Source organism: Phytophthora infestans, genomic scaffold (assembly GCF_000142945.1).
Source record: "Phytophthora infestans T30-4 supercont1.28 genomic scaffold, whole genome shotgun sequence".
Taxonomy (NCBI): Eukaryota; Oomycota; class Peronosporomycetes; order Peronosporales; family Peronosporaceae; genus Phytophthora; species Phytophthora infestans.
The window spans coordinates 2052618-2074355 of NW_003303731.1; the positions used below are offsets into that span (position 1 = coordinate 2052618).

Consider the following 21738-nt stretch of genomic DNA (forward strand, 5'->3'; position numbering starts at 1 on the left):
CAGAAGATACTCATAGATGCGTGCGCGCTTTCTACCGTACATCACCATGCTGTCCACAGCATCCTTCGTGTCCGTGTCGTCCAACCTACGGTTCTCCGCGTACGTCTTGAACTGCGCTGTCCCCACCGCATGGTTGTGCTGGTACACACCGTTCTTCACGCGAAGGCAGCATAAGCCGTCAACTTGCACGAGCTGCACCACAAATCGAAATGGACAACCGCATCCTCGGACGAAGTGCTTGGTTCGCAATCCGCTGCTCCTGTCTTTTGCTGGCCAGCCATGTGTGCAGATGTATGTGCGTTGGTAAGCACCCCACGTCTCTGGTACGTACGGAACATCCATTCCCTGCTTTGCTGCCGCTGTTTGACCTAGCCGCTTGTTTCTCAATACGCAACTAAGCGTTGACTGGATGCGGATGACCTGGCGGGACTTTACCGAGTAAGCCTTCAAATACTCATTCCACGCCGACCAGCTCGGATACGTCACGTCTGCGGGGCCCTCCACAAGGGAGGGAGAGTCTACGACCTGGACAATACATGGACGCTTGAAATCGTCCGTGTCAGGCGAGGCGTCGTCCGAGTTTGCAGCCGCGCCGGAGGCTGCGGAAGCCGTGGTGTCGATATCTGAAGAGGAGTCGGACGGTCCACCCTGTATTTGCAAATAGATAACGCACGGTTAGAAACACGTTCACAGAGACCACAAACAGCAAGATAACGCACCTCAGACGTCGCGGAAGCGGGTAGACTGAGCGACATGGCCGGCGATTGCAGCAACGGTTGATCTCGTGACGTAGGCTGCGGCGTGCAGGTAACGGAGCGGCGGCGGCGGCAATGCTCGAAGGGGGGCGAGTTTGGCAAATGAAAGGCTGGTGTGATTGGTACAGCTACCGGTATACAGTATTGTACCGGTATTAACTACATAGATCACATCGTGGACAATACACGGATGAGAGTTGGACAATAATTGCACTCAACGACTGGGTTGTTTTTATAAATTACCGAATGAAAATATTTTACATCATGGACATTACATGGAGTATTACATGGAAAATAAGCGGATTTGACGCATGGACTGTAGCATTTCCGTTATTTATTCTACGCGATTTTTGATCTTGTGCAAGGTGCTGTGTGACCCCGTCACTCATTCTCCCAATGCTGTTCACTCCTCCCAGTCCATGATACCATATGTTGCTCAAATGAACGGGTTTTAGACCAATTAAAACTTTTTTTAAACTTTTTTCGTTTGATTGGCGAAAATCTATTGACGACCAATCAATATCAATTAAATATCAACTGGGTTACAGGAAAAAAGTGCTGCGATCCGTCCAATTGGCTGAAAATAATAATTACAGTCACGAAGCAAAGCAGTCTATCAGGACTCCTTCAGGTTCAGGAGACGCCCACGACAGACCACAACGAACGCTTGAGCGGGCCAACAATGCAGAAGGATGAGGCCAAAATGTCGCGCTCGCTACCCGGCGGGTGGCTGGAAAGCGGTCACGGAGCTGTTGTAGTATTTGTCAAAGACTTTCGCGACCCACTCGAGCGCCGCAAGAAACTTATGTTGCGTCCGTGGGCAAGCATCAAGGACGTCAAGGATCAGTTGCAAGTCGTGTTCAACGTACCGTCCAACGCCCAGAAGCTTTTTTACCAGGGGCGAGAGCTTAAGAACGCGCACAATTTACAGCAGTGCGGCATATATCAGGACAATGCTGTCGTAGACTTTGTAGCGCGCAGGCCGCAAAACCTGGCGATGGCTTACACGCACGAGTGTGACGACGGGCGTGTTAGTAATGTGAGTAGTGGCAGGAACAATGGCGAGGGGGCCATCTTAAAAAAGTCAGTACCTTCGCGCGTGAACGGCAAAGCGTCGCAGAATTTGCGGCCAGAGCAAATGCCTGTCGTAAATATCCACCCGTACGGTGCGCATCTGCTGCCAGTCGCACTTATGAAGATCACGCACCAGGTATGTTCTAACTGTGCTATACTACTACTAGTACATGCGTGATCCCCTTAATCTGATGAATGCGTCATGTGGATATATTCGCGAAGGCACTACAAGGTCTCGCGTTGGGTCTTGCACCAGTGTTGGCAATGGACGGAACTGGCGGCACGTACTTCTTTAAGGATCCATCCCACCGCAACGTGGGCTGCTTCAAACCTCAAGATGAAGAGCCGTTCGGGCCTAATAATCCGCGCGGATTGGTGGGACAACTGGGTCAGGTGCGTTAAGATTCATGCCCGGCAATGCAAACGCTGTTGCTTTATGGACATATTGTATACTAACGGTTTTGAACTGAACTAACAGAGTGGACTTCGTCGGGGGATTTTGTCTGGAGAAGCTTGCGAGCGTGAGCTTGCCGCCTATGTACTGGACAAGGTATACCGCAGCTGAGGATGTGTTTCGCAGCAATACTGTCACGAGATGAATTAATTTTCTTGTTTCTGTTCTATGCAAATCGGCAACTAGGACCACTTTGCCGGAGTTCCAGCTACATCTCTCGTGGAGTCTCGGCACCCCGTGTTCAACTATACAGGCAGTGCGGGTGCCTTGCATTTCAAGGTAGGGTCGCTGCAGGAATTTGTACGACATGATGATGTGGTAAGTGATCTCGCACCAAACCAGTTTTCGACCCATCAAGTCCACAAGATTGTTGTGTTGGACATGCGGCTGTTGAACACGGACCGGAACGACGCAAACATTCTTGTGCGCAAACGGCGGTCACCCGCCACGGGCCATGCGGAGTACGAGCTGATACCGATTGACCACGGTTACTGCTTACCACAGTTTCTGGAGATTGGATGGTGCGATTGGTGCTGGTATAATTGGCCGCAGCTTAAAAAACCTCTGAGTGCAGAGGACCGAGCCTATGTGTTGTCATTATCAGCCGAGGAAGACGCAGATCGGTTAGCGAAAAGGATCCCGTTGAGACGAGGGTGTCGGCGCAACATGATCATCGCATGTATGATAGTGCAGAAGGGCGTTCGTGCAGACCTCGTGTTGTTCGACATTGCTCGCATCATGTGTCGTGAAGATCTAGATACACCTTCCACGCTCGAGCAGATGTGCACTGAGGCATTTCATCAGCTGCAGGTTGTCAAGCAGCGCAAGCAGAACGGCGTCATATTTCACCACGCCAACTTGCAACCAACTATAACACCTGTCACCAAGACTAGCGATCCGACTATTGCAGAAGATCCAATGACTACACCAATTGTAATACCAGCGTCACCACGAGCGCCGTTTCGGAATCTGAGAGTGTCAATTGACCCTCCTTCACTCCGAGGGTCATTATCGATTGGGTGTTCCCCTGTCGCTAGTGGTGCTCAATCTCCCCCTGGTTTCTGGGCAAGCTATGCCCCATTTAGCTCAGATGAAGAAGACGAAGACACCCAGGAGTGCGCCAAATTTTCAACATCCAATGCTGGCGGAAGACACACATTCAATGCAAGCGGTAAACAGCGATTTTCGCTTCATTGGGACGAAATGGCTTCGCATGCTCTCTCAGATGCTGTCAAGCACGCGGGAAACGGATTTGCTGGGTCAATAGCGACGCCAGCAAGTGCTCCATCCAACGGTCACAAAATGATGATCGAACAAAATGCTTCGCGATCTCCAACATCTTCATTCATGGGCGCCGAAGATGACAAGGACGAATTTGAAATTCTGAATGACGCGCTCGATGATGACGTACAAGATGAAAACATCTTCCTCAGTATATTGGGCAGGTTGCTTGACGAAAGAATTGAGGCAATCAAGAGATGACGGATAGAAGAGCAGAAGCGAAAGCAACACGCATAATGCTCCCGTAGAACTTCGGACAGGAGTTCGATCCCAGCTCAAAACTAACAAGCCGAAACTTTTGCCTCGACTTTCCGGTTATACCTGCGTCGCGATTGGATCTGCATTTAGCTATCCATCGATACAGCTGCTCGTGCCGTGTTTGCTGTCGTGAAACATGGCTTTCCATCGGCAAAGCCTTGTGAGTCCTTACGATCATCGGCAAGTTTGTTAGTGGGTTCTGGGAGATGGTGCCCGGCAAAGAATTGTGCCCATTCTTCATAGTTAATATGCAATGCATTGCGAAGGAACTCGAGGAGCTGCTGCACTTGGGGTAGTTTCAAGTCGTCATGATCCAAGTACAAAAGGACCTCAAATAGTTGAGCCGACTGAAATTCACAACCATTATCGGTGAAGATCCGCACTGCTTGGACGATGAACAGCTCGGCGGCATGGAGATGCGTCAATTGTACTCCACTGTTAACGTTTGGTGTTCCTTCTCGAGCTAGCAGGCGGCGTATCAAATCTGAATACCATACTGATGTTTTAGTCAGTACTTCAAGCATTCGCTGATCACGATCACGTTCAGCGTCCTCGCGCATTCGTTTTAGGTCCTCAGCAGCATCAGAACGCACGTGTAGACTACGGAACTTGCCAGTAAGACACTCGCATCGATCTTGCGCGAGTATTTCTAACGTAGCAGCCAACCGTGCTGATTGCTGGCATTTGGTAGCCCCCAGAGAGTCCACAGCCGCTTGCAGTTTCTCGATGCTGTGAAGGTGTGACGCTGGAGGTGTCAGTGACGGCGATGCTATTGTCATGAAAAACGGAGAGGGTGTGCCTTTGGAGAGAGCTGGTGCCTTGGGTTCGAGCATTTCGTCACAACTGTCTCCTTTGACGGTGTTGAGCGGCCCATTGTTAGGGGCCATGGAATGTCGAGATGATGACACGGATGCACGATTAGATCGCACCCCAGCCCCACTCACTCTAAGTCTGCGTGAAAACGATTGTGCCATTGCGTTGCTGGAAGCTCGCAGTGGTTTTAAAGGTTCCTCTTCCTCTCGTATCCGAACCCGGAACCCTTGAAGAGAAGGGAGGTGGCAATGTGGGGAGCGCTGTAGTTGCCTTGTCGTGTACGGAAGATACCAAGTGGCTTGGCCATCGTCGTCTTCAGTATGACACATAGAGGTCTCATCACTGGGCGTTTTAGATCCAAGGGGCATTCCAGGACTGGTTCTAGTTCCTAAACGTACATTGCTGCTCCCACAGCTCGTCAATGGATGTGGTACTGTTGTTCTTGCGTGAAGATAGTGCTCATGGAGCTCGTGGAGACCGCGATGTTCAGATGGAGGGCAATGTAAAAAGTTTGCGCCGTTGCGTATCGATCTCAGCCGGTTCGTTCCCCCGTCGATAGCTTCTCGTAGTTTCCGAAGAGATGTATCCCCGCGCAGATAATGATGACAATGTTGTGGCTTATCTCCTGCGAGCCCTTGTACAAACGGTTTGTATCGATAAAGCCTGCGAATTCTATCAGACGAAAACCCATCCATGTTTGCTTGAAGACGACGCGCGAGTTTGACTTGCCGTTCATCCGGGGGTCGCTTACGGCATGCCAGCGAAGCTACGAAGTGGTCCACGAGAGTCACCATGGATGCCCCTGAGCTGCTGGTGGATGAAGCCTCCCGCTTTTCTATAGCCTTCTCGGAGCTGTCTACTGCCCCATGGACACCAATATTGGAGCTCCCTCCTCCTTCGATCACGTGGATGCGGTGAGAGTTCTGCTGCGTGTGGCTGACACCGTACACAAGTCGTGGCGAAAACTTGAGGTTGAGTTCGGGGCGACCCAGAGGGCGGTATGGCTCACCGTGAGGACTGCTCCAGCCGTTCTGGTCTATTTCGCTTGCCAAGGACGTTTTGTCTGCACCTAGTGGCGGTGATGTAGTCGGTAGTGTGATTTGGAACCGAGTGCGCGAAATTACGGCGCGCTCCAATCGTGGTGGGTCAAGAGTCCGGGACGGTCTTGGAGACAAGCTGTTTGCCTGAGCGAAGGAGGGTGGGTCTTCCTCTCCTCCTGCTTCTGGCCCGTCGCCGTCGCTTGCCCGCGCAAACTTGAGCGCCGAGGACCATATCGCGTGTGCCATGCCAGGGTAAAGCAGCAAAAATAGACAATGTTTAACAAAAAAAGCAAGCAACGTAGCTAACTTCAACATAGACAGTACTGTACCACACAGTCCCCTACAAACTATTGTGTCTTGACGACCGACTTGCGTGTTGGTCATCTCACTCAGTGGCAGAAATCCGCGATGACCGTCTAAAGGCTGCAAAAGGTAGAGGAGAGAGAGAAAAGATCGCCTACCCAGAAATGAGCACCACCAAATTGTACAACAACCCAAGCATGCAGCCTTCAATCCACGCCAATGTGCTGGACCTGTGGGCCTGCGCGAGGTCGCCCGAAGCGGCGCCCGCTCTGGCGCGTTTGCTGCAAGACACGGTGCCCCCCGACGACCGCAACAATTTTGGCGAGACAGCACTGCATGTGGCGGCAGCACACGGAAACGACGAAGCAGTGTTGCTGCTTCTTCGCTACGAAGCAAATATGCTGGCTGCAGACTGGGTGCGTAGAGAGCTCTTCTTACGTCGAGGAGGTGCCTAACTGACCTGATTTGATGGGTCGGATATTGCCGAGTAGGAGTCTGGATGGACGCCGTTGCACCGCAGCTTGTACCACCAGCATTTATCCAGTGAGTGTGCACGCAGCTATAGCTTTTGAGGCTAACGCTGTGCTGACTGGTTGCTCTCTGTTTGAAGCATCACTACTGCTTCTGCGCCATGCCCAGACACGCTTCGGCAAAAAATTCTTGCGGAAGTTGTTGCACGAGACACGGGATCACTCCCAACAGAGTCCCATGCAGCTGTTGTCCACGAGACTACAGCACCATCGAAACTCCCAGGGAGCGTGTGACGGAGGCCTCATCTACACGTTCGGAAAGCGAGACTACCAGGTGCTGCTGCCCGAGCTCTTTGTCTTGTCCATGATGTTGCGAGATTCTGACCGCTGTTGTATCTGTGGTTGTGGGACCTTCAGCTGGGGTATCACCTGCCAAATGCAGATGTGCAGATTACACCGCGGCTAGTGGAGCTCCCCACTAACTCACCAATTGTTCAACTAAGTGCCAGCAAGTATCACACGATTGCTCTCAATGCAGCGGGCGAGTGCTTCGTGTGGGGCTTCGGCAAAGGTGGCCGCCTTGGCACCGGAAGCGAATTTGAGTAAGTATGCTGTTAGAAGAAAGCTCAACACGTGATCACTGACAAATGTCCTCTGGTCTTAATTTGTTGGCAGCTGCGTCGAGCCTACACGACTAGAATCACTAGAGACCACACCTATGAAGAAAGTGGTTGCGGGTGAGAATCATACCATGGCACTCTCTCGAACCGGCCAGGTTTTCTCCTGGGGATCCAACAGCTTCGGCCAGCTTGGACACCGGGGAAAATCAAGTTCGTCACAGAGCCGCCTTACACCAAAGCGTATTGACGCTTTCCGCTTCCACCTTGTGGCAGATATTGCAGCGTCAGGGTGTCATTCTGCTGCAATTGATGCCGACGATGGTGCTGTGTACACTTGGGGTAGCAATCGTCGGGGGCAACTTGGGCGTAAAGAAGGCTGCGGCACAGATCAGGCAGACGCTACTCCTCAATGTGTCGATGCGCTACGCCCCCGACATCCCATGTGCGTCGTGTACGGCGCCTACGATTTTGTGCGAGCAGAAAAGCTAGCACTTTCGGATTGGCACACTTGTGTGGTGCTACGCTGCGCTCACAATGGCCGCAGTCTCGGTCAGATATGGCAGTTTGGCTACGGCTCCTACCGTCCGAGCCGCGTGAATTTACCGTCTGGTCGAAGCGCTTCGACCAGCGTTGCTGGTGCCGTCATGTGCGATACATGGATACCCACGTGTAAGCAGCGTGCTGTGGATATTGTGGAGGTTTCATGCGCCCAGAATCACTCCATCGCATTAAGTGCTAGCGGCTCTGTGTTCACTTGGGGGCACAATGTACCAGCCCTCTCACACCAACCGAGCAGTAGCTCACAAGATAGAAATGCTAGCTTGTTCGGGGACAAAGTGCCACCTGTGCCGTCGCCCAGTGCGCCGCAAAAGGTGCTGTTAGGCACTTACGGTCCCGTGGCAAGTGTGTGTGCTTCTCAGGATCATTGCGCTGTCGTCACCCAGCAGGGTGATCTCGTGACGTGGGGCTGTGGACAACAAGGTGTACTGGGGCACGGGCGTGGGAACACATGGCAGCCGAGTCCAAAGCGCGTTGCAGGTGTCAAGAAAGCCGTAGCAGTGGCAGCGGGGCATCAGCACACGGCAGTTCTTGTGGCACCCGTGCACCCAGATTTCAAAGATGTAGCCAAAATTGCTGCTGAGGATATGGTCCCCACTTTAGTGGAGCTAGTGGAGCGCAAGATCGCAGCACATGTGGACGTGATTAACTGCGCATTGGTGTGGCAGTTTGCTGAGCGCTACGCTGCGCGTCGATTACAGAGCTACTGCGTTGAGTATATGCGATACAACTGGGACGCAGTGCTGGATGCGGTTGGGCGAGATCGTATGGATACACTCTTTGAGATTATGCTGCCACCAATTGAGGTGGAATTAGAAGATAAAGCAAGTGCTATACTCCCGGGTGAAGTGACCAAGAAGCCTACCAAGGAAGGGAAAACTACCAAGCACGCAAACAAGTGCACCAGTAAAAAAGGGTCCATTCCACCGGAATCTGCCACTCAGAAAGTGTCATATGCAGCAGATGAAGATCTATTGGCGACGACCAGTTTGGAGGGTGCGCCTGTTAAGTCGTCCGCGGCACCTAGCAAGCCCAAAGGACGACGCACGAGCCGAAACAGCAAGTTTGTGCCTCTGACGTCTTTTTTTACCAACATGACTGCGGTAGCGCCCAAGCATGGTGATGCCAGTTGCCCGTGGACCTTATCTGCCACCTCCGCTTTCGTGGAAGAAAAGAAGTCTTCGGTGGCCCAGATCAAACGCGTGGCTTCTGCATCACCAGCATCTAACCCCACCCCACTCGCGCCGCATGCATTCCGCTTACCAAAGTCTTCGCTTCGCAAAGTTAGTCTGTATGGCAATGATCCAGGACAGCGCAAGGCAAGCATCGGTAGCCACCCATCCACAAGCCCACTACTCTCCTTCACACCGCTCCCGGTATCTGGAAAACACATGCTGGGTTATGACGGTGTCGAGCATGAACAGGTGACGGCGTTTTCACTTGATGCATTCTTGAAACCGGCGCGTCGGGGAACTCGCGGAAAGCGCTCAGCCTGGAGCAATACGTCGACAAGCTCAACGGCCGAGCAAAAACTTCAGCCGAAGACGCTGAAGGAAATCCAGGAGGAGGAAGAGGCCGCAGCAGCTCGAGAGCGCGAGGCAAAGGCGCGTCTAGGTGTTGGTTTTGCACCCGCTCAGCGACCACACTCGACGGTAAATAGCTGGGGTCTGTTCCGACCTCCGGATCACATCTCACTGGCCGATGTACAGAAGATGCAAGAGGAACACGAGTTTCTGGAGCAGCAGCGCCAGATACTGGCGGACATCGAACGGAAGCAAGCGGCTAAGGCTCGAGAGACCGCGGCCTCACCGTTTGGTGATGTAGGTCGTAGCAAGCGGTCGGATGCTACGGGAGGTAACAGAAGGGGACGAAAAGCGGTCCGTGCCGGTGGAGGGACTTCCGGTGCGGTTGCGAGTGTTATTGATGGCGACAGTCAGAGCAAGCAGATTAAGCAGAAGAAGGCGAAGGAGCGCAAGGCGGCCCGGAAGGCGGCGGGCGAGACTTTTAGTAGTTTTAGCACGCAGCCCGCTCGACTTGCGGGTAGGAAGACTCGACTAAATAGCGCGAAGTCGTCGGAAGAAGCACCTCCAACGCGATCGCAGTCGAAACCCAAGGCCGTTGCAACATTTATCGCTGCTTGAGGCGCATGTTGAACGCCTTCGTAAAAGGCGAGCTGTAATTGGTTGAATATTAAATTGATACTTTCTAAGAGGAAACTTCAACATCAGAGCGATGCCATACATGTATTAATAAAAGCTGCGGAATAAAAACAGTTGGAGACCTGTGTTTCCGCATAGTCCGCGTTTTTAAGTGCCGACTCTTTCATTTTTCAGGCAAGGCGTCCTTTCATAACGAATATCAAGTCCCACTCCCCGCGTTTCCGCAACACTGGTCTTCTGGAACTCGCCGCCAAGATTGCGCTCTTCCGACTTTGAATAATTAAATACGTCGCAGTGGGAGATGTCTTTGCTCAGTTTCCCCCGTCGACACCGCTCGCTGCTTTGGTATCGCAGCGCACAACGAGCTCTGGCACGGCGGCAACAGCGCCAGCTTCAACAGCAGCCGCATACCAAGATATATCGCACTCCTATCCCCAGCAGAATATTGACCGCACCCACCACTACCAGTGCCGTCGTGGCGCTCGCTAAGCAGTCCCGCTCCACGGGGTCACTCGCTAAGAATACGGTTGTCCACTCGGCAAATACTGCCCCCGACCCCACGTCGTCTGCGGTAGCTGTGGCTGCAGTAGCCGCTGCGACAGTTTCTACGAGCGAAGACAGCACGAACGCCACGGCGACCCTGATGTCGCGCCAATTACCCCATCCCGCGGAAACCGTGATGACCTTGGCCACCGCGAAGGAGGCTATCACAAGCGGCGCGTCGCTGGAGCTGTCGGCGGACCGATCAGACAAGCCGCAGCCACAAGAGTCGTCATGGAGCGCTATGCTCATTGCTTTGTTCGCCATGATTCAACCGAAGTGGACAAAGGAAAAATTGAAACTCGACGAGATCCCATTTGAGGAGATCCCCGTCACGTCTGTGCCGTCACAGGTCTCGGAAGTTCTTCCAAGCAGGGGAACTGCTCTATTTTGGCGCTACGATATGGACAGCTATGCAGCAAACTGCAAGAATGAAGACAGGTCGCAGTACGTGCTGGATTCGATTGTGCGTCCAGGCAGATGCACAGAGACTCCCGTATTCTTTTGCGGGTGTTATGACGGGCACGGCGGCGAAGAGGCGGTCGATTATGTTCAAAAGAAACTTTACAGTAACATCCGCTCTCATTTAACTGGAAATGACGAGCCCGTGGTGCACTCCATCATTATGGGTTTTAAGGACACGGAGGAGGAGTTCAAACGCCGGAGCCAGATCAAGTTCGAACAGGGCTCTTGGTCGTCGTGCTCGGTAGGTGCGTGCGCAGTGATGGCGCTAGTCATTGAGAAGAAGTTGTACGTTGCAAGCTGCGGCGATTGCCGTGCCATCATGGCGTATCGCGAATCCGACGGATCCCTCAGCGTTGAACAGATTACATTTGACCATTCAGCAAACGAGGAACGAGAACAGCGGCGTCTTCGTGTGTTGTACCCAGAGGACTACGACATTGTGTGCGAGATTGGACATAACAACTTCTACGTCAAAGGTCGACTTCAGCCCACTCGCTCTATTGGAGATACCTATATGAAGGTGAAGGATGTGAACCGTTACCCCATGCCGCGCGGTCTGCGAATCCGTGGCAGCTTTCGTCGACCCTACATTTCCGGTCAGTACACTGACATTGTTGCAACTCTAATAAAAACAAAAGTAATTTACTGACCGGGTATCTTCAGCTGTCCCTGACATTTTTCAAGTCGACCTTCAAGATCGAAAGCCTGAGTTCGTTGTTCTTGGGTCGGATGGCCTCTTTGGCGAGCTGAAGAACGAGGAGATTGTGCAGCTTGTTGATTTGTTCCGGGACCAGGGCGTGCAGAATGTAAGCCAGGCGCTGCGCGAAACGGTGCTGGAACGCATCGCAGATATTTACGGCACGACAGCGGATGATCTGGAAAACGTGCTGCCGGGGAAGCGGCGAGACTTCCACGACGACATCACAATCGACGTGCTGCACTTTGCTCCGCCGCGCACCGCAACACTGGCGAAGGCGGCGTGAGCATTGACGTATGAACGTTGGATCGTTGCGAGGAAGTACGTCGATACAGAGCGCGACACTTATCATCTACCCCGTGCGCTTCCCCCCCCCTAATGTATTTATCGATGTATGATGGTACTGTATTACCGGTAGCACGCATTGCATCAAGAAGGGATAAACAGGCGGTATACTACTGTATAAGGTAATGTAATGTATTACGTTTTTCGCCTAACCTACATACATGTACTCCGTGCTAGACAAGTTGTTGGACGCAATAAGAGCAAAACCAGTATATACTATACACGCCTTGCTTCTCCTCATATTTTCCTAAATTGTTTTAGATATAGGAAGTGAGTATTTTGCCAGACTGGGAGCATCCCACTCGTAGCAAATCTTGTGTTATCTTCGGATTTGCTAGGATTTGCTGATATCTTCCATATCCGAACTCGGTACAGCGTATACTCTGCGTATACCCCTCCCACACAAAAAATCCTCCCCCTCCAGCAAACGCGTGGCTCCAAACGCACGAAAATGGCACCACGGCCACGCAGCGCACAGAAGCGCCCCCTGGCACTGGAGGGTATCGACAGCGACAGCGCCAGCAACGACTCCGACGGCTCCGTGAGTGACTGGCAGCCAGTGTCGAGCCCGACTTCTGCTGAGGCGGAGGCGGTAACCAGTAGCGCAAGTGAAGAATCGGGTCAGATTTCTATCCTCGCCTCGCCACCACAAGAGACACAATTTCAGTCGTGGAAGGACTTCGAGGCCTATCTAGCGCTGTACCAAGCGCAGTCACTCCAGGTACATTATTAAGTTATCTGTTGCGTTTGTCTATACCGTCTCATCACGTTTTGTTTGTCTGCTAGATATTTCGAGTGAGAACAAACACTTCAGTGGCTGTACGGAATGCTAGGATAGATGCTCAGGGCTCCGCGGCGACTAAAATCCCGGCCGAGTGGGATCAGTACGCGAAGACGTACGTGTGTACACACCACGGCACATACCGATCGCAAGCCACAAGCAAGCGGCCGCGTCAGGAGACACGGGCCCAAGGATGCTCAGCACAGGTATGCGATTACTATAGTTTTGGTTTGTAGCGAAATAAACCCATATACTGGCATAATCGGGCTCAGTTGGGATGAATCGTGCATCACCGGTGTAAGCTCAGCCACTAACCGTGTCTGTTTGCATTAACTTTGTTACTATTATTTCAGCTGAATGTATGCGTTCAAGAGATTAACAAAGCTGAACACACGTTTGTGCTCAAAGTGACGAAGTGCCGGCTCGAGCACAATCACTCACTGAACGAGTATGCATTCAAGAGTCATCCTTCCAACCGGATTACTCTCGTGACAGTGCCTTACGGACGGTGAATGAGCTTCGAAAGGCTGGAGCAAAGAAGACCAGTATTCTGAAGTTTATCAGAGACAATTCAGATAGTAATCCAAAGCCACAGGATGTTCACAACCTCGTGAGCAAGCTGAAAGCTCGTGAAAACAGAAACGGCCCAAGTTCGAGCGCAAAACGATTGAAGAAGTGGATGGCCGAGTTTGGAGATAATGTCGGGAATGTGGGTCGTATATTCGTAGACGATGTCGGGGAAAAGGTATGTGTATTTAGTGAATCAAATACATTATATTCATTACATCTAACATGTTCTTTGTATTAGAAAATTGCAACATGTATTACATTACAGACTAAACACATGCGATCGGTCTACAAACAATTTCCGGAAGTTCTTCTCATTGACGCGACGCACGGAACAAACCGTTCAAAGTACAAAGTTTTCTCTTTTATGGCTCACGATACCTTTGGAAAAGGCCAATTTGTGCAGCACGCGTTACTACAGAACGAGCGATGGCCGACATTACTGACGGCGCTTGAAGAATTTAAGAGTAACAATCCGGCTTGGACAAAACTACGCTGCGTGTTGATCGACAAGGACTTCACGGAACTATCGGTACTGAAGACTGCTTTCCCTGACGTCACTACCCTGCTCTGCCAATTTCACGTCTTAAAGTATTTGCGGGAGGAAATCGCGTCAGCAGACTACGGTTGTAACACGTGGGAAAAGGATCAGCTACGAGGTCTGATGAACCTGCTTGTATATGCGAAGACCGAGAAAGAGTATATGAAGCACTTTCGGTACATGTTGCACGTGTGCGGAATGGGGCGCCCCCGATCTGGGCAATTGACTTCAGATCCAGTTGGGCAGAATCTGGCACCAGTTGGGCAGAATCTGGCACCAGTTGGGCAGAATATTGTGGCGGTCGGGCAGAATGTGGCGACAGAAGCGCGGAATCATACCACATCCGAGTCTGAACGCTGTGAAACTACGAACACAATAGTGGAACCGTTTGAATCCGTCCGACACCCTTTTGTCGCCTATTTCATTAAGAATTGGGACAAATGTCGCGAGCTGTGGTGTGCACACAAGCGCCAAAACACCGTGACGCTTGGCAATAACACCAACAACAGGTTGGAGGCCTCGTGGAAGCAGTTGAAGGAGTGGGTAAACTCTTTTATGGCAGTGGACGAATGCATAGCGTCGATTATGTATTACCAGAGTCTTCAAGAGCGACGATTTATGGATGAGGTGTACAAGAAGGTTAATGTCCAGCATGTTGGTTACGATCGCGAAATGACGTTGGTTGCAAATCTCGTCAGTGAACATGCATGCGAGTTAATACACGATCAGTATTGCTACGCACTTGATCGTGCATCTTACGCCTTTTCCGAGAGAGCGCCAGGTGTGTACTTTGTGAAGAGTACATCCCCCGATGAAGACGCCCTCGATGAGGTAGACGCAGAGTACACTATTACGACTCACGACTGGACTTGCTCGTGTCTCTTTATGAGTACACGTTTATTGCCGTGTCGACACGTCTTCTTTCTTAGAAGAGCACTAAACAAGGAGACTGTTATCCCGACTCAACTGGTGCATCAGCGATGGGTCCTGTCGTCTGTACGGTCGTTGATAGAGTTCGAAAACGCCAGTGATGCTCCTACTACTGTGGAATCTTTTGCCGTTCGAAGGGTATTGGTGACCGATGAGCGGCCATGGGATTCGAACCGGAAGTACCGAGAGGCCTTGCCTATTGCTAGTGAAATTTGCGATTCGATGGCTGGTTTAGGCATGGTCCAATATCGTGAAGCAATGACTTATTTAAAGGCCGTCGCCCACCGTTTCAAGGTTGGAGATTTTTCTTCATCGATTAAGATGCCGACAATCAGTGAAGGTACGCGCGACGATGTCTTCGACTCAGATACCGTGGGCGAGGTTGAAGTGGAAGACCCTGAATTATCACAGCCTTCTACGCAGATTACACCTCAGTCTGGCGAGTCTGGCACCCAGTCTGGCGAGTCTGGCACCCAGTCTGGCGAGTCTGGCACCCAGTCTGGCGAGTCTGGCACCCAGTCTGTTGAGTCTGGCATCCAGTCTGGCGAGTCTGGCACCCAGTCTGTTGAGTCTGGCATCCAGTCTGAAGAGTCTGGCATCCAGTCTGGAGAGTCTGGTTCGGTGTCGGCCGAGCTTATTTGTCAGACTGGTGTGGAGACTTCAGCTTCTCATGCGACTCTGCAACCGGTCGGAAATGATACATTTGATGTGGCGAGCCCTCCAAGGTCCCGAGGTCGCCCAAAGCAAAGTGCAAAATCCAAGAAAGCAGCTCGCCGCAAAAATGTTTTGATGGTGCAAGATGATTCAAATTTGTACTCGGATAATCTGAGTTTAGCAACCATACAAGACGCCGTACGCATTGAGTCAACATACGAGACATCTGCCGCAATTGTGTCCAGATTTAAGCTGTTCGATTTCACAAAAAATCCCCGAGCTCCAGTTGCCCACAAGGTAGCAAGACTTCCCGCCTCAAAAAAGATCGTCTCTGCTGAGTCCATCCCCCGAATTTTCCGAAAGGATATCCTTGATAGATGCAGTGCCAAAGTGCTAGCTCTTCAGAAGGCACACAAGGAATCAAGTGATCAAAATCTAGGTGAGAAGGACATTGTCGTGGAAATTGTTGGAGTAGGTACCTACTCCACCGAGGCGCTGGGTGTCATGAAGAAGTGGCACAAAGCGATGAAAACCATCCAATATGTGGAAAAAGCTATCGTTTGGATTGATACCATCGATTTCGAACTCCAAATGCCCCGATGGTTTTGTGTTGATCTTGATCCTGATACACAATCCAAGATCAAATCTATTCCTTTACTATCGGTGCAGGTACGCAGTTGCATACAGTCAGGCCCCGCAATGGAAATACTAATATCTACTGCTGTGTAATTGCACATAGGCTGAAGCACTCGAACTCGTCGGCAAGTCTGCGTTAGGCGACAGCACGGTCAATAAGCTGATGTTAAAGTTGTTCGCAGCGAGAGAAGACACGATTGCTGTAGACACGTCAATCGCCGGTAACGTCATGAATGGTTTCTTAGCGGTGGAGACTATGAAGGACGTGTTTGCTGGCATGACAAACCAAAAGATTTTGATTCCTGTCATCTGCAACAAGAATCACTGGTGTGCGGTTATGATGGATCTGTCGCTTAAAGAAGTTTTTATCTATGATCCAATGAGCTCAAGCTACGGCGTAAAAGTTCGACCTCTCGCTGAGAAGATGGTAGCATTGCTGCCAGATTTCGCTACAAGAAAATACCGAATTCGACCATACACGAGCGAGCTTGGAGTGCAGGTTGATAGCTACAATTGTGGCATGTATATGCTGTTAGCTTTTGAGATATTTGCCGGTGCTGAAAACCTATATCTGCTAAGTCGGAAGGAGCTACAGTATTTGCGCTATCGGTACCTGTGCATGTGCATTTAATGCAACTAGTTTTTCAATGATTTGGTCTTTTGTTAGTGTGTTTGATGCGTTGACTACTTCCAGGTTATTCCCCCTGCACTTTGTCTTGAGAGTTAGATGCTGACCGTCTTGCGGGGTTCAGTTTCAAAGCCAACACACTGCCATCCGGTTATACGTATACTCCGAAGACACGTCAACTGATGACACGTCCGGCTCTTCCTGAGTCTGGCATATTCGGGCATGCTAATCGGTTGTATTCTGGTGTAATTGTACTGTCTCTTGTTACCCAGTCTGGCTAAATAACGAGTGCCTTAGATATAAAGTCATTTATGCTTCGCCAGGAGAATCTTTATTGTAGCAAAATTTGTGCGTTTGCCAGCCCAAAACGAGAAAGAACACTTCAAGTGGTGAATCACCAAACGCGAAAGCTAGCCTTACAACATAACTAGATTGCATACGCTCATGCCAGGAGGGACAGCATGTATCTACTGTAGAAGTGATTGCAGAAGTGACTGCAACGTTGAAAAATCGAGACGAGTGATAACAAACTTAATGTTGCCACTTTTCAGCTTCAATGCAGCGGATTCCATAGCTACCACGGTATATCCGTACAGGGTAGCAGGCAAAGTATATACCAGTTGTGACGGGGTCACACAGCACCTTGCACAGAGAAACTTCTTAAGGGTATTTACTACCCGAGTGAATGTTAGTCGACGTGTTCCCGGCCTCAGAGGGAACGGTTTGCTACTTAGAAGAGTAAATGTAAGACTGATGTATTTATAAGTAAGCTTAGCTTGGGACTAGAGGTTACCGATAGTGAAGCTAAGTAGTCACGCCCTGACTGGCTCCTAGAGCACGTACCAGGTGACTTAAAGAGTGACGGGTCACTCCTTATGTAGCCTGGGGTACACTGGATTGTACCCCCGTTACACCCCCCCCCCCACCTAGCTGAGAATCGCGTGATTCTCCAATAAGTGAGAGAATTAATACACCCAAAGGTGAATTCTCACACTGAGCAGCCACGAGACTGGCGTGGCTCTCAGTCACACCCACAGTGACTTCTGCTCCTAAAGCTTACTGGGATTTGCATCCCTATGCTCACAACTGTGTTGGCCGCAAAGCCTACACTCAGAGTGTAACGGGGTACAATCCAGTGTGCCCCATGTTACATAAAGAGTGACCCGTCACTCTTGTGGACACCTGATACACGGTACCAGGTGCTCTCGGAACCAGTCAGTGCATGACTACTTAGCTCCACTATAGGTAACCTCTAGTATGTATGTGACCCAAGCTTATCTTACTTATAAATACATCAGTCTTAAATCTACTCCTCTAAGTAGCAAACCGTTCCCACTGAGGCCGGGAACACGTGGACTTACGTTCACTCGGGTAGTTAATACCCTTAAGCACTTCCTCTGTGCAAGGTGCTGTGTGACCCCGTCACACTTGGTAGCACTCGTAGTCAATCCAACACCATCGCGGGTAGATTGAGCTACCTGAATCCTCTGTGCGCTCAGCGTTTGAGCCACGATGGACCGAAGCGAGTTTCCTCGCTTGAACGACTCACAGTACGAGTCTGTTCGGAAGATGGGAGGCATCTTTGGACAAGATGTCCTTCGCAACTTGGCGGCGGCGACGCCTGCCGAGCAACAAGAGCGCGTGACCACGTTTGAGACCTACGAGCGTGGTCTCATCGCTCACGTCCGCGGGAGCTTGGAGGCCACGATGGCCGCTCCCCAGGCAACCAGGCCTAAGCCGGTGTGGCTGAAGGTCCCCGCGTTTGAGGGAGAGGAAGGAGAGAACCTTCACTTCTGGGTCCGTGAGGTGGAGATCGCCATGAAGGCGGGTCGCATCTCGGACGAGCCAGTTCGGGTGGCGTTTGCCCTGTCCAACCTTGGTGGACGTGCCAAGCACTGGGCATACACCAGGGAGACGACATCTCCTGGATGCTTTGCATCCTGGGCTCAGCTGTGTGAGCAGCTTCGAGCCGCGTTCCTACCGGCGAACAACGAGTTCCGCCAGCACTCGCGCTTTCTCGCGTGTAAGCAAGGCAAACGTGAGCTGCAGGAGTACGCGCAAGAGATGCGCACGTTGGTGGCATCTCTGGCAGGGAATAGTCTGCCTAAAGACGTCAAGACAACAGTCTTCATGGACGGCCTGAAAGTCGGTCCTGCTCGCACCCAGCAATCCGGGTGCAAGCGACAACTATGGAGGAGGCGATTCAAATCGCCCTCCAAGAAGAGTACAGCCACAAGCAGGCTGGTACTCCTCGGAAAGAGGAACATCGTCATGATGAGGATGGCTCTCCTAGGAAGGCGGAGCATCGCAGCAATGACGCTGTTGCTCCTGCTGTCACGCAGCCCGTTGATACCGGTGCGTACAGCGAGCCCGAACCCATGGACTTAAGCTCAGCCGAGAGCTTGGTCCGCTGCTATGGATGCGGCGGGCATGGACACTACCAGCGTGTGTGTCCCTCGCTAGTCCTTGGGAAGAAGACGGCCCGTGGGCCCCAAGTCCGGTGGCGCAGGCCACGGTCAGGTGGACGAAGCCTCCCCGGCCACCAGCAGAGGCAGTATGCCCTACTGAAGAGCGCGAAGCCTTCGTGATGGGTGTGCAGGTTGTGCGCACCACGGGACTTAGCCCAGAGAGACGTGCTTCTCTCAAACCGGTGAAGGGCAGTGATGGGCTGCTGGTAGTACACTCGGTGCACGGGGGTACGGTACCCCTTGAACGTTTGATGAGTTCTGGGGCGTTGATACGCCGCCGGAACGTCGCTTCGCATAGCGACATTCGACTGCACTCTATGTCAGAGTGGCGGTCGTGGGCTGGTCCTTCGTGGACTAGCCTTTGGTACGGTAGTATCAATGGTCCTCAACGGACCTGAACGTTTCGGCTCGATGAGCTCGCGCACCGCGGTGTCGCTCGCAGTTCTCGCCATTAACAACATGGCTGTGCCGAAACATAAGGCACAGCCCGGACTTTGGTGTGGCAAGGCTGAGAAGGGCCTACCAGTCCAGGTCTATGACGGAGCATTGGTGAGTCATGTTCCCACCTCCGTCATGACTGGGGCGTCTGATACAGACCGCCAGGACGCAGAAGCGTCACGGAGCTGTCAACGCGCCGACAGCTCTGCGTACAGCAAGGCCATGCTCCGCTGCGGCAATGCCACGGGCGTGGGTCTTTTGCCCGGCGTGTGGACCTGCTACACCAGCAGCGTCCAACGCCGAAGGTCGTCGCGCCGTACGGGCTTCGACAGTGGTTATGCCTTTAAGCGCTAACCAGGTGGGTAACTCAGGACCACACGGTCGCCAAGACCTTAACTGAAGAGGAAGGCGCTGAATGCGCTTCCTGTGTGGATAACACAGTACCACACGCAGTCGCCCAGACTATAACTGAAGAGGAAGGCATGACCATGCTTCCTGTGTGGGTAACACAGTACCACACGCAGTCGCCCAGACTATAACTGAAGAGGAAGGCATTGTCCGTGCTTCCTGTGTGGGTAACACAGTGCCACACGAGGTCTCGAGTGCCTCTGATGTCGTCAACGAGACATCACGACGTGGGTAACGAAGTGCCACGTCACGTCAGCCGCCGCAAGTCGGGTCTGAACCTTGTTCAGGCCGACGTCGCTTCAAACGACTCGGAGTCCAGGGCCCGGACTCCTCTGACTCGGTCGGTGGACACCAACTCTGTCCGGTGTGTGTGCGGGTCTGCCACGCCAGCTGATCCCAACACCGAAGGTCGTCGCGCCGTATGCGCTTCGACAGTGGTGGTGCCAAAGAGGTGGGTAACATAGGTCCACATTGCGAAAACAAGTTCCGCAAGCAGCGAAGCTGCTTAAGGAGACCGACATTCGGTGCTCCGAGCGTGGGTAACAAAGTTCCACGCAAGGTCACTCAGACTATAACTGATAAGGAAGTCGCTGTATGCGCTTCCGGTGTGGGTAACAGAGTTCCACACAACCAACGTGGGTAACAGAGTTCCACACCCAAGGCGAGTAACATAGCGCCGCACACAGAGCCATTGGCTCGAGGCGCGAGGTTGTCTTGGCCTCGCCGGACGTGAGCAACTCGCTCGACGTCAAGTCGCGCAGACTCAAACTGCTGACGCGAAGGCTGAATGCCTTCGGTCGACCATACCGACGCAGCACATGGCGGAGAGCCGTTGCGCCTGCCAGTGGCTATTAGAAGCCACGAGAGACTCAGTAGTCTCGAGGTTAAGTGGGGAGAGGCTCGGAAATACCTTTCCTCCCTGACTTTCCCAGAGGCAGGTAGCCGTCGTGCTGCCAGTGGCTATCACAAGCCACGAGAGACTCAATAGTATCGAGTGTAAGTGGAAGAGAAGCTCGGAAATACCTTTCCTCCCTGGTCTTGAGGTAAGACCAAGGTCCTTACGGAACCAGGCGTCGATGTACATCGACTGCAGGCTGAAGGCGAACAGCCGGGCTAGAGCTGCGGTAGCTCTAGCCGAACAAGACATAGTGGCGAAGAAAGCCACGGGTGCAAGGTGCCTCGAAATCGCTGAGCGAATCAGCAGCGTTAAGGTTGCAAGCAACCACACACGAGGCGAAGCGCGGGTCTAGTGCAATCAACGCACTGGTCCCTTGGTCATGAACGACCTGTCGAGTAGGGTGAACGGAACGTCTCACCCGCCGACAAAGCGGTTGCGGTACGTGATGTACGCAACGCGCCGGGTATAATGGGCCGTGGAGCCATAACCCAAGTGTGGTGCACGAGTGCACACACAACTGACCAGGTGGTGGTCGAGGCAAGGCACGCAGTCGTAACTGGTGCCGCGCCGAGCATGACATCGTGGTGATGGCAGCTTGCCTCACCATGGGTTGGTACCCGTGAGTACTCGGTGAGAATGCCAGACACCAACGCCGCAGTGGCATGGTGGTGAGATATGCCCCACCACGGTCGAGTACCATCAGGGTACATGGTGTCTGTGACAGACACTGGTATAGGTGCAAAGGATATGCACCATACCACGACCCGATGCGCTCTGGACGCTGTGAGTCAACGCACGTACCGTGCATCGGCACTGGCTGCTGTCGAGCAACCTGCCAGGGGTTCCACGTAAATAACTCGTCGTGCATGACACACATGAAGTGCACGGAGCACTTATGGTGGCTGTGGTACGTATCGTACACAGCGTACCTCGTGTACGGTCCCATGGACCTGTACA

The 21738-nt window shown here is 52.2% G+C and overlaps 4 protein-coding genes across 4 annotated transcripts; 3 read left to right on the top strand and 1 right to left on the bottom strand.

Moving 5' to 3' along the window:
* Positions 1 to 1392: 1392 nt before the first annotated feature.
* On the top strand, positions 1393 to 3765 carry PITG_13441 (phosphatidylinositol kinase (PIK-F); the record flags this gene model as incomplete). Its single annotated transcript, XM_002900028.1, has 4 exons — positions 1393 to 1965; positions 2052 to 2222; positions 2308 to 2379; positions 2470 to 3765. 4 exons carry the CDS (start codon positions 1438 to 1440, stop codon positions 3763 to 3765), a joined length of 2067 nt encoding a protein of 688 aa, XP_002900074.1.
* An 80-nt stretch (positions 3766 to 3845) lies between these two features.
* On the bottom strand, positions 3846 to 4709 carry PITG_13442 (uncharacterized protein; the record flags this gene model as incomplete). The annotated part of the gene is made up of 4 exons (XM_002900029.1): positions 3846 to 3871; positions 3995 to 4223; positions 4266 to 4591; positions 4667 to 4709. The coding sequence occupies 4 exons, from the start codon at positions 4707 to 4709 to the stop codon at positions 3846 to 3848; spliced, it is 624 nt and encodes a 207-aa protein (XP_002900075.1).
* Positions 4710 to 6175: 1466 nt separating this feature from the next.
* On the top strand, positions 6176 to 8536 carry PITG_13443 (regulator of chromosome condensation (RCC1)-like protein; the record flags this gene model as incomplete). Its single annotated transcript, XM_002900030.1, has 6 exons — positions 6176 to 6394; positions 6470 to 6527; positions 6589 to 6782; positions 6866 to 7050; positions 7124 to 8454; positions 8496 to 8536. The coding sequence occupies 6 exons, from the start codon at positions 6176 to 6178 to the stop codon at positions 8534 to 8536; spliced, it is 2028 nt and encodes a 675-aa protein (XP_002900076.1).
* A 1550-nt stretch (positions 8537 to 10086) lies between these two features.
* On the top strand, positions 10087 to 11773 carry PITG_13444 (protein phosphatase 2C, putative; the record flags this gene model as incomplete). The annotated part of the gene is made up of 2 exons (XM_002900031.1): positions 10087 to 11386; positions 11454 to 11773. The coding sequence occupies 2 exons, from the start codon at positions 10087 to 10089 to the stop codon at positions 11771 to 11773; spliced, it is 1620 nt and encodes a 539-aa protein (XP_002900077.1).
* Positions 11774 to 21738: the final 9965 nt, after the last annotated feature.